The 10,795-nt window shown below is 48.3% G+C and overlaps 1 protein-coding gene across 2 annotated transcripts; it reads left to right on the top strand.

Annotated features, from left to right (window-relative positions):
* Positions 1–381: 381 nt before the first annotated feature.
* On the top strand, positions 382–9,963 carry JPT1 (Jupiter microtubule associated homolog 1). Of its 2 annotated transcripts, none has more exons than XM_061377346.1 (5): positions 382–517; positions 3,213–3,355; positions 3,917–4,014; positions 5,737–5,764; positions 9,685–9,963. In XM_061377346.1, exons 1-5 carry the CDS (start codon positions 462–464, stop codon positions 9,825–9,827), a joined length of 468 nt encoding a protein of 155 aa, XP_061233330.1. In that variant the 5' UTR covers positions 382–461; the 3' UTR covers positions 9,828–9,963. The 2 variants fall into 2 exon arrangements, with proteins under 2 accessions (XP_061233330.1, XP_061233331.1); XM_061377347.1 differs by lacking the exon at positions 382–517 and adding an exon at positions 1,308–1,332.
* The last annotated feature ends 832 nt before the right edge of the window (positions 9,964–10,795 follow it).

The following is a 10,795-nucleotide window of genomic DNA, read 5'->3' as shown; positions in this document are numbered from 1 at the left end:
ACACACTTTTGTCTCACCTCATGTGCGGCTGAGCCAATCGCAGCTCACCTGAAATGAGCGACGGGCCTCCTGCCAATCAGCAACAAAAGGTGCCGCCGCCCACGCCCAGCCAATCACCGCAGAGCAGACGTAGTGCTTCACCAATGAGCTTTTCCCGGTGAGGCAAGGCGCCTCAGTAGAGACGGGGAGGCGGGCCATAGGGCAGAGTGGCAGGATGCTGTCGAATAGGAGCTCGGGAGTGCTTTTGAACCGTCCAATGAAGTTGCGCCTGGGGGGCGGGGTCTTAACGCGGATATAAAAAGCGCGACCGGTGCGGGCGGCGGCCGCAGTTGTCACCGGCGGCAGCAGCGGGGGGAGGCCGGGTGGGGAAGGAAGGGGAGCTCCGATCCGGGACTGTCACCGCCCGCTGGCCGCTCCACGGAGCCCTTTCCTCTGCGTCCATCTCCAGCGTCCCCGCCGCCATGACCACCACCACCACCTTCTCGGGCATGGACCCCAGTGGCAGGAACAGCTCCAGGTCCGGCGGGGGCCTCTGGGACCGTTAGGGCGGCGGGGCTGAGGGCGGTCGCGGCGGGGCCGGCACTCCGCCTCGCCTCAGGGCCCGGCCGGGTGTGGAGGGGGCTCCATGGAGCGGCTCTGGGGGACGCGGAGCCGGCCCGGGGGGGTGCAGTGGATGCGGGCAGAGTCGGGGGTCGGTGTGTGCGGTTCTTCCTCGCCGTTTCCTGGGCGGGAGGCGGCTGCCGCACCCACCCGGGTGCCTTAGGCTACCGGTGGGCTCGACTCGGCTCGTCCGCTGCGCTGCCGGTGGCGGTGGGGGGCCCAGGCCGGGGCCGGAGCTGTGCCCTGCCGCAGCTGCCCGGGAGAGGTGGGTGTGGGAGCTGCGGGGAGGGAGCTGGCGAGACCCACCCCGGGTGCTCGGGCGTGCGCCCCTGCCTCTCCCGAACAAAGAAGGGAGGCGACTCCCTGCGCGGCCGCGCTCCGCACCGCGGGGGTTGGGATGGGGGGGGATCGGCACCCGGCTGCCCTCCGCTGCCCTCCTCTGCCCGCCGCTCTCCCCTCCCTGCGGCTGCCAGCGCCGTTCTTACCCCTCGGCCTGGCGGAGCCGTCGCCTTCTGGGTGGGGCCGAGCGGGCTCCATTGTCTGCTTCCCCCGGCCTCCCCACCTGCCCGCTTCGGCGGGGGCTCCCAGGGCCGGCCGGTGCCGCTCCGTTGCTTGACCGTCGGTGGGCAGGGATCATGCTCGGGACTGGGGGGGTGCCTCTTCCCCGGCCCTGCGGTGGCAAACGGGGGCTGGGGAGCTGTAGCCTGTCTGGAGACAAAGACAACTTGGCAGGTAGGTCTGGAAGAGATGCTCGGCACCCGCGTTCCTGCAGCAGGAGCAGCTGGCGTGGGGAGGACCGTGTCGTGTGTTTCCATGAGGTTTTGGCCTGATAAAGCAGCTGCTTCCTGTTTGCTTCTGCCTTTTTGGGGTGCGTTGTAAGACAAAGCAAACCCTGTGTAAGAGTGTGCTTCCTGGATGGAGCCAAGGTGAATCTGCACTAAACATCACTGGGTATCAGGTGCAGTTTTAAGAGCGGCTCATTGCTTGAAGTGTTAGATGTGGCTTTGACCAAATGTGTTGCAATGTCTCGAGGTTGTGAGCGGCTCCTAATAACACCTATGAGCCTTTAGCTGAGGTTGGCAAGAGGGATTATTCCTTTTTAACAGCTTGAGTGATGGCTTTCTTCCTTCAATTGCCTCTTCTGTTAATTTCATTAAGGCTGTCAGTGGAAACTGTTGTGCTGTTAAGGGAGTACAGGTTTCACTGCTCTGGTAAAATAAAGGTGATCTGAGATGTGGAAACAATCCCTTTGAACAGTCTGTTCTTTGAATTACTGCAACAGATGTCACTGAGAAAATAAACCTACGTGGGGACATTTTCTTTGGGGGAAAAAAGATAAGCTTCAAGACCATGGCATTGTTATCTCTGTAGTCAGAAGGAAGACAAAGCAAGGCATAAAAACCCCATTCCTGGATTCTCAATACATGCTCCACAATCTCCTGGGATCCTCCCATTAACAGCTGAGTGCTGCTTGAACTTTGGAGGAGAATTCTGTTAGGAACAGTAGTGTGCTGGTTAAGTAACACTGAATCCCCACACCACACACCTGTGTCAGTTGGGCTTTGTGATCTCTATAGGCTGGAGAAGGGTTCTTGCGTTGCATCTGGGGTGCAATAGGCACAAAGCCTCAAAAGATCTAAACCCTTTGACTGATGGTGATGACATGGTGAAATCGGACATGTTCTCTGTGTGCAGTTCCTGGGTTGGGTGCATTGACAAACTCTGCACTGTTCTCTGCTGCAGAATTCTAGCCTGATTTTATGTATGCTATCCCAAGTGTGTTCTGGGCTTCATTTCACAGCACTGAGTGTCTTAAAAGTGCAGTTCTGTTGACATACTCACTTCTATCCAGGGTTTGTGGCAGTTCTCCTTATGTGTTTTTATGCTCCTAGCTTTGTCTGGCTTCTCCAGCTAACACAACATCTCATGCTTAAGAAAATAAGATCTGAAGGAATTTACATTTAAAGATGTGTTTTACTGCTCCTGTTATTTGGCTTGATGTCTGCATGTTGGAAAGCAGACCACAATATAGCTCACAAAGTACCAGGCAGGCTTCTTTTGTGTCTAATAGAAGGATTGCTAGGTTTAGGTTAATACCTGGAGCCTCATATATATGTGTCTCCTAATCATAGTTTAGCCTAAGACTGTTTAATAGCACCTTTTAAGTCTAGTCCAGCAGCGTGCTGCAGACTTAAGGGTTTTTCCAATGGAACAAACGTGGATAAAGGCTGCAGCCCCCAGTCATCAGTGATACAACCAGTCCTTTGGCTCCTGTCTTTGCTGCGCTGCCAGTTAGAAGATTAATGTTGGAGTTCTCAGGGCTCGAAGTGTTGCTGACGAGACAAGCAGTGGAGTTACAGTGTCTGGCTTGAGTGCTGGCAGGCAGCTTGCCTTTAGAGCTGAAACCCTGCACTGAAGACACGACACCCTGTGTCATTTGTTAAAAGGCAGTGCTTAATACAGTCATCTTGCACAGTTTCTGTCTGGACAGTCTGACTGCCTGGTACGAGAGCCAACTATGATCTCTTGGCTTATGAGTCTTGTTTTACATGTTGGACTGCACTCAGCAATGGTCCCTGCAGGGTTGTAAAGCTGCCTCTTTCTCTCCCCAGAGTGCTGCGTCCTCCTGGAGGTGGGTCCAACTTTTCCCTGGGTTTTGATGAACCAAAAGAACAACCTGTGAGAAGGAACAAAATGGAATCCCACATCTTTGGAACTCCTGAGGAAAATCCACCTTCCTGGGCTAAATCATCGGGTACGAACGTAGGGCTTTGTTCCCAGAGCTGCTGACATGTGCTAATTCCAGTTTCTGAATGGGCCCGAAGCTGTTGGTGGCTTAGTGTAGAAACCAGAGTTCGCTTCCCGCATGGGAGCTGAGGGCTATAAATGATGTTTGCTTGCATGAGACTCTTTATTTCTCATTTTGAATTGCTTCCAGAGTTTTGCTTGGCTGGGAATTCCTTTATGCAAGACATGGGCATGGGTGTTGCAAGCAGGGAATTGTGTTTGGGATGTAATTTCTCCAAGGCACAATAAGGTGAACTTGTGTCTTAGTAGCACTGATTGGTCTTGGATATTCAGGGGAAGTGTAGTGGGATTAAGCTTCCATCTCTGCAGAGCACTGCCAGTATGGGTGGCTTTGGGACCCCAGTTTCCATCTGTTTAAAGAACACCCTTAACTGAATGTAATGCTATTGTAAGACTGTAATTTGTGAGTTACTATTGAAAGGTCCAAGAAGGGTAAACCAACCCCCAGTGATGTACTTTCCCAGGCAGTTTATCTTGCAGCCTGATTAGCATCAATCTCTGCTCGTAGGGACTAAGCCAGGTGAAAGCGGAGAAAACTGTGAATCATCTGGGCCACAAAGAAGAAACTCAACTGATGCAAACTGCCGAGACTCTGTAGATCCCAAGGTCAGTACATTAACTAGGAAGAGCCTGATAATGGGACAATTCATGCTCTGTGTGGGATGGCTTTATCACTGTGTTCACACAGTTGGAGACATTGTAGGATGTGAAGCCTCAAATCTGTTCTTTTCCTGAAGGTTCACTTTTCCATGTGATAGTTTTACAGCATATGCTGATGAAGGGCTGGATTTTTCTAACAGAACCACTTCCTACATCATTCAGCTCTTGTTGATGAACCAGTAATGAAGTGGGGTGAAATCAGCTTCAGACATGTGTGTAATGGTGTATTTAACAGACTTTACAAACAATAGTTACCTACAACAAACTGGAACTGACAAAGGACTTGGTTTCACCTCCCAACAAGTACTTAGCTCAGTAGCATGAATGCTTGTTTTATTTCTGTTACTGTCATCAGGTGTGTTCTTGCCTAAGATAAACTGCACTTGGTGGCAATATGGAACGTGATTTTAGTGTTAACATGGGATTTGCTTGAGGTATGATTATGTTTAATGGGAAAAACAAAAGCAGGGTAGCAATTCCTCCTGAACTTAGGAAAACAGGATGCTAAAGAGCAAGTTTCAGTTTGATACTTGGCATCAATCACAACCTGGTTCTATAGCTTTTTGTATCAATAAGCACTTTGAGCCACAAAACAGTTCTTGCAGGAAATAGATTGTTCCAGTTAGCAAATATAAGTAAGATTGAATTTGTAGCTGCTACCCCTGAAAACACAAACTGTTTAGTGTATTTTCTACTTAACTGTATTCAGTACTGTGGTTCTCAGCTTTGCAAACGGCTCCAGTGTGGAATACTTTGTACAGTAGTTACAGCTGCGAGCAGCAGAAGCTGGAGCTAGTGCTTTGTAGCCCCCATCTGAGATTTAACTTGGTATATTTCTATGAGTCTCTGTGTATTTTATATCCTGATGACTGGAGTTCTGCTGTGTAATAAACAATGTTAAATCTATGGAAGTTGCTGAAACCTCCTGCTATAGGGGAGGCTTGGCTGCTGCTGGAAGACTTTCTGTGTCTTTGTGGCAAGCTGCAGCCTGTGAAGAGATTCAGCATGAAAGGAATGGGTTTAGCTGTTCACGTAGTGAAGGGAACCTTATCAGTAACCTTGCAAAGAACTGATCTGTATTTCACAAAGGGATGGAAGAAATGCTCTTGGCCTTGCTAACAGATAAGTATTTGGTGTTGGAAAGAGTTGTTTAATAGAAAGGAGGGGACACTGAACTGCTGTGAACTGCTTATATTAATTCCTTGTCACTACTGCTCAGCAGTTACAGTGTCCTGGTTACTGTCTGCTGCCTCATGGAGGGTGATGTCTGTAATAAGTGTCCTTGCCCACCCATGTCCTTCACAGTGTGAGAACAAGTACAATGCCCCATGTTAGAGGCAGTCAGGATTGCTTCAGTAGTATCTTTCTGCTTAAACATTAAGAATTATGCCAGATAAATAAACAGCTGATGAAGTTGTATTAGTCATTCTGTAGGAATTGGGGCTTGCAAACCCATAATATCTGCAGAAATATGTATGCAGAACCCACTGCTCTGCTATCTGTACCTAAGAGCCTGTTGCTGGTCTGTAAGTGCTTCACTGAATCTGTCACTTGGAAGGTGTTGCCCAACCACCATGGTCATAATGTGGAGTACTGAGTGACCCTCTTTGATGGAAGGGGAAAACACATTGTGAAGCATGAGATTTAATGTGTTTCTCTCTCTTCTAGGGAGAAATTGGTGGTGGTGAAACTTCTGGTGAGTAACTCCTTCAGACTCCTCTAGTAAAAGCCTTTTGCAGTTGGGGACTTCTGAAACAGAAGAGGACATAGGATATATAAATGGTCGTGTGTCAGGAGAGAGACAGCTCAGGAGTGTTCCTGGAATCCATCAAATCACTAAAGTCAGCTGGCTGCTCTAGTGGCAGTGTGGCTGTGGGATGAAATGCTGGAGTGCCTGCTAGCCATCAGGTTCAAAGTGGGAACAGTCCTGTGCATTTATTTGGCCATCAGCAGTTGGTGTCCAGGTTTGTATAAGCACTGGAAGGCGAGGTGGGTACCATCCTGCAAAGAGCTCACTGATGGAGACTCCATTGCTCTTCTAGTAGTTTATAATTCAACAGTGCAGTCAACTGCTTTTAGTTTACCAATTCAGTTTCCTGTTGCCTCCTGCAGCAAACACTACATTCACAGAAATAATCAAACCCAGCACCTGCATCTGGAAGTGTGTGCACTTACTGGCTTTTAAGCTCCTGTCCTTTTTCAAATGCTGATTTCTGTCAAGGAAGTTCATCTGCATACTGCAAACGTGGTGTAAATGGGCATTTCCCCTTGCAGCATGCATGGTAACCTTGAAGTGTTTTCTCTAGCTCTGAGGCTGGAAATCTCTCTTTGTAAGTCTGACCTTAAGAACAGCTTACTTCCTGACCAGAGGAATGTGTGTTGACTGCTGCTTTCTAAGTGCTGCTTTCAACACATAGGAGTTGTGGGAGATCACTAAAGCCATTAGCAGCTCCCTGTCCTGAAAAGACTTCTGCTGGGAGGGGGAAGAGTATTCTCTGAATGTTTTACCTACCTCTAAGTGGTATCTGTGCCCCAAATTAGTCTTGCTGCTTCTAATCAAACTGTACAGGCTTCTTCAGTGTTTCTTTCCCATGTCTGTCTGATCTTAATTAGCACTGTAGGCAGCTGGAGTTTATGTTTCAAGTAGGAGGATGTGGTTTGCTAATAGAAGTAAACTGATCTGAGGACTCTGCTGCTACTCCTGGTATTTAATGAGCTCACATGGGGTCGGATGAGAGCCTGCAAGCAGTGGTAAGGCAAGTAGAGAAGGGAGGAAGCAGATGCAGGGCTATGTTACTGGCCAGGGACTGGGGTGTTTGCTGTTGTAGCCGCTGCTCAAATTGCATTTCTGTAGATGTTTAAGATGAAATAGAAACGACAGGCAGAGGTTTGAATGATAAGCTTCCCCAGATGGTGCTTAGGAAGGAGTAGAAAGTGGAAATGGTGACTGTGACACATACCTGAGAACCTTGGTGGATTGTGAAGTTAATTCCTACCGTTGATAGCTTCAGGTATCAGAGCTTAATGGAGCGCAGCATCTTGCTGAGCTGGCTGTGTCACTGCACTTGATGTTCCTGCTGTGTGAGATGGCAGGCATGAGCTGGTGAACATCCCACCTGTGGCACTTGTCTCTGGGCTGAATGAATGCACCTCCAAGGCAAGACAGCTCAGTGCATAACCAGATTCTTAATGGGTTCCCATCATTAAAACAAAGTGGTTATTCTGTTGAATTTGAAAACGATTTTCTGTGTGTAACTGATTGTAAAACCCCAAGTAGGTGTCAGGTGTGTGCATCTTTATTAATCATGCCTGCCTAGGGGAAGAAAACCTGTTCCTTTTTGCATCAGTGTTCTTGCTGCTTGTTTGGAAGCTGTAGTTCCTTTCTGTGCATCAGTTTCCAAACTCCTTACTCAGGAGGAAGCTGGTTGAGAGCTCATACCCTTTCTGATAGGAACTTTAACATTTGATCTGATCCTGTTGCACTTACTACTTTAGTTATTAGGTTGAGCTTATCCACACCTCGATTATGTGGGAAGCACTGATGTGTACCTCAGCTGGCCAAGTGGGCCTCTAAATGCTGTAGAAACTTCCCCCAAAGCCTCCTGTGACAGTAATTCTGGTTTCTTTTGTGATTCAGTTGGCCCTGTGTGCCTAATGAACGTGACCAGCTAAGGAGAACCAGCCAGCCCTCGATTGACTGTCACCAATGACTGACTCTACATGATGATACACACAAAGGTGGAGTCTGGCATTTGGTGGACAGATCATCACTGGGAGTGCTGCACAGTACTTGGACTGTCTGCTGAAGGTGCAGATAATGGAGCATTCAGCTTTATGTGAGCAGTGGGGATGGCCTGAGTTGTTCTCAGCTTGCTGAGTAAGCAGGCAGTGGTACACATGGACTGCAGAGCTTCAAGCTTCATAGTAACTGTGGTGTTCAGATGTGGGTTAATGAATAGAGCAGAGAATCTGTCTTGGAGATTGTTTCTGATTCATGGAGACTATACTAAGCTGCTGGAGCTCTTTGAGATTATTAGAAGCATGAATACAGGAGGGTCAGTGCACACGAGTGGGTTTTCAGTGCTGCTGGTAAAATTCTGCATCAAAGATGCCATAGGATTGGAGGCAAACTGCTCCTTTAGATAGAAAGGGAGCTAAAGCTTAGGAGGCAAAGGGTAGGGCTTAGTGATTGCTTTTCATATTGGAAAAACGAGCCATGGGAAGTGATGCTGAGGCTGGTTTTATTCAGTGCCTTCTCCTGTGACCTGGAAAAGGTAATGAGCTGTGAAGTCTCCAATCCTGTTGGTGACACGAGTTCCTTCAAGGAGCCAAACTGTGCTGACAGTGAGAAAATGTCACCGTCAGGAGAACTCAGTAAGGCAGGCGGCTTAAAAGGTGGCAGGATAGTTCTTGTGTAAGTAAGTATAAAGTAATGCACTGGGGGGGAACCCAACACCTAAATGATGCCAGCCTTGGGTTCGGTGCTGCAGCAGTTAACTCCCAGGATCTGCCTTGAGTCCTGTTACTGAACTTCTCTGACACTCTGAAATGCTGTCAAGGAGAGAATGGGGAACAAGCCAGCATTTGCCTCTGTAAACAATGATACACCCATGTCTTGAATCATGTGTGCAGTTCTGGACATGTAAAGAGCAGAGTGGAGGTAAAAGGGGAATGTAAGGGGAAATGTAAAGGGATGCAGTAGCTGCCTTGTAAGGAGACTAAAATGGCTTCAGCTGGAAAAGGGAGAGGAAATAGGATCAAGATGTACTGAATCATGAAGGTGGTGGTGAAGGTGAATCCTCCAAACCAAGAACTAGTGATATGATGAAACTAAAAGGGGTCTCCTAAGTTCACCTTGACAGAGCTGATGGTGAAACTGCATTCCCTTCATCCCCCCCAGGTATCAGGGGCTGCTTGGCGCCGATTTGGGCCTTTGGCTCATACCTGATTGTGTTCATTTATGAGAACACGAGCTGCTGATGTGTTTGATGTGCTCCTTAATGAATTGTCAGTGGAGCAGATCCATTAGTTACTTGCCACAGTATCTAAAGTGCTTCCTATGAAGATTCCTCCTGTGTCCTGTCTTCACTTGTGGTCGTTCAGAAGCATTTAGATAGATGAAGCTATCGTGTGCTTCCCAGGGGGTCTACAACCAGAGCCTCCCCATGCATGGCTGTTCCCTGCTCTGTCTCTGTGAAGCCTCAGAAGTGTGTGGCAGATGCTCTTCCCTCTAGTTCATGATACTGGGAATGTAGTTTGAGCACTTGGTTTCCAGCACCTGCTCGGATTTGGGTTACAATTGGCACGGTCATACAGTGACTAATAACATGGACAAGGCTTAAGCTGCTTGTCTTTAAAATGTAATGTATGAACAATTGATGGGTTCTGTAACAGCAGCTGTGTGAATGTGGCTCTTGAATGCCTGAAGCCGAACCTTAAGGCATCAGGGTACATCTGGAACACTTCAGAGGGCTGCAGCCTGTCCTGCCAGCAGGTTCCAGCAGCGCTCTGTGTGTCAGTCTGAACCAGACTTAAGAGGAGCTGATCCTCTGTGTAAGCCACAAACTGTGGCTCCATCATCCACATCAGACACTTTAAAAGCTTCTTTTCTCCTAGAAATCACTGAGGCTGACGTAGAAGCTGCCCCAGGTCAGAGTGAAGAGAAATCCCTGCCTGCTGCACCTGTTCCTAGCCCAGTAGCACCAGCACCATCCAGGAGAAATCCACCCGGTGGCAAGTCCAGCCTAGTCCTCGGTTAAACCTTTCCCTTCCTGTTTTGAACTCGTGTCTTGTTTCTTCCCCCCCTTACCCCCCATGCTTGTGAACTGCACAACTTGAGCCTGACTGTACATCTCCAATTCCTTTCATTAAAAAGAAGCACTTTATGTACTCCCATCTTTTGTTGAGATCAAGGGTTGGTTCTGTTTTCTCCCCACTTCTGTCCTGTGTTTTCCCCTCCCCAGATCTACTGGAAGTGACATGAGTGTTTTCTAGTGATAGGCTTGAGGGAAAGCTTTATGAAGTATCGTCATTGTAACTCAAAGGAGAGTAGATTGGTTCCAAGTGTGCTTAGAGGGTTTTTGTACCGAGGTTTTTTTAGAACCCCTTTAGCTTTACAAGGGTCTAGAATCCTGGTTAAAGAGGCCAGCAACCAATCAGCAAGAGCAGTCCCTTCCTCCACATGCAGGACTTGGGGACCCTAAAGGGCTTCATTGACTGCATGGGGTTAAATGCCTTGAGCCCTGCTGTGCCATATGAATCCTGAAGTGGTTAGTGTACACCATGCTGCCTTTAAAATACACTATAGAATCAAACACTTGATACTGGACTACTATGAAGCAGGGTATGTGCCAAATAGGGCTGATGCTAGGAGGGGAATTCTTCAGACTTGATTCAGTAAAGCAGAGTGGATCAGTGAAATCAATACAAATGACAGGGCCTTTTTTTTACAACTGACTCAATGCTGTGCATGATCATGCTGGTGCTTGACCATGAGGTGGAAAAATCTCATCCTTTCAAGTGTGTGTTGTAATCTCACAAAGCTGGACTGTTGCTTACGAGTAAATAATATAGAAGTTTTGAAGCAGTGTTTCCTGTGTGGGTTTTATTTCAACTCTGGTCTCAGTGGGCTTTGGCTCAGCCTCTGACATAGAGGTGGGATGCAGTGGAGTGTTTGCATACCTGGTTTGGAGTTGCCATCTTCTCCTGCAGACTCTGACTCGCCTCT

Source organism: Neopsephotus bourkii, unplaced genomic scaffold (genome assembly GCF_033783945.1).
Source record: "Neopsephotus bourkii isolate Nb327-2 ecotype Australia unplaced genomic scaffold, CSIRO-AGI_Nbou_v1 NB_1749, whole genome shotgun sequence".
NCBI classification, from domain to species: Eukaryota; Metazoa; Chordata; class Aves; order Psittaciformes; family Psittacidae; genus Neopsephotus; species Neopsephotus bourkii.
The sequence above is the reverse complement of the archived record's forward strand: the minus strand, read 5'-3'. Positions and strand labels throughout refer to the sequence as shown.

Excerpts from the sequence above, each read along its gene's own strand:
- JPT1 (XM_061377346.1), top strand. The coding sequence starts at position 462 with ATGACCACCACCACCACCTTCTCGGGCATGGACCCCAGTGGCAGGAAC. Across the intron at positions 518-3,212 it reads AGTGGCAGGAACAGCTCCAG|AGTGCTGCGTCCTCCTGGAG; the intron begins GTCCGGCGGGGG and ends TTCTCTCCCCAG. Across the intron at positions 5,765-9,684 it reads TGGTGGTGGTGAAACTTCTG|AAATCACTGAGGCTGACGTA; the intron begins GTGAGTAACTCC and ends CTTTTCTCCTAG.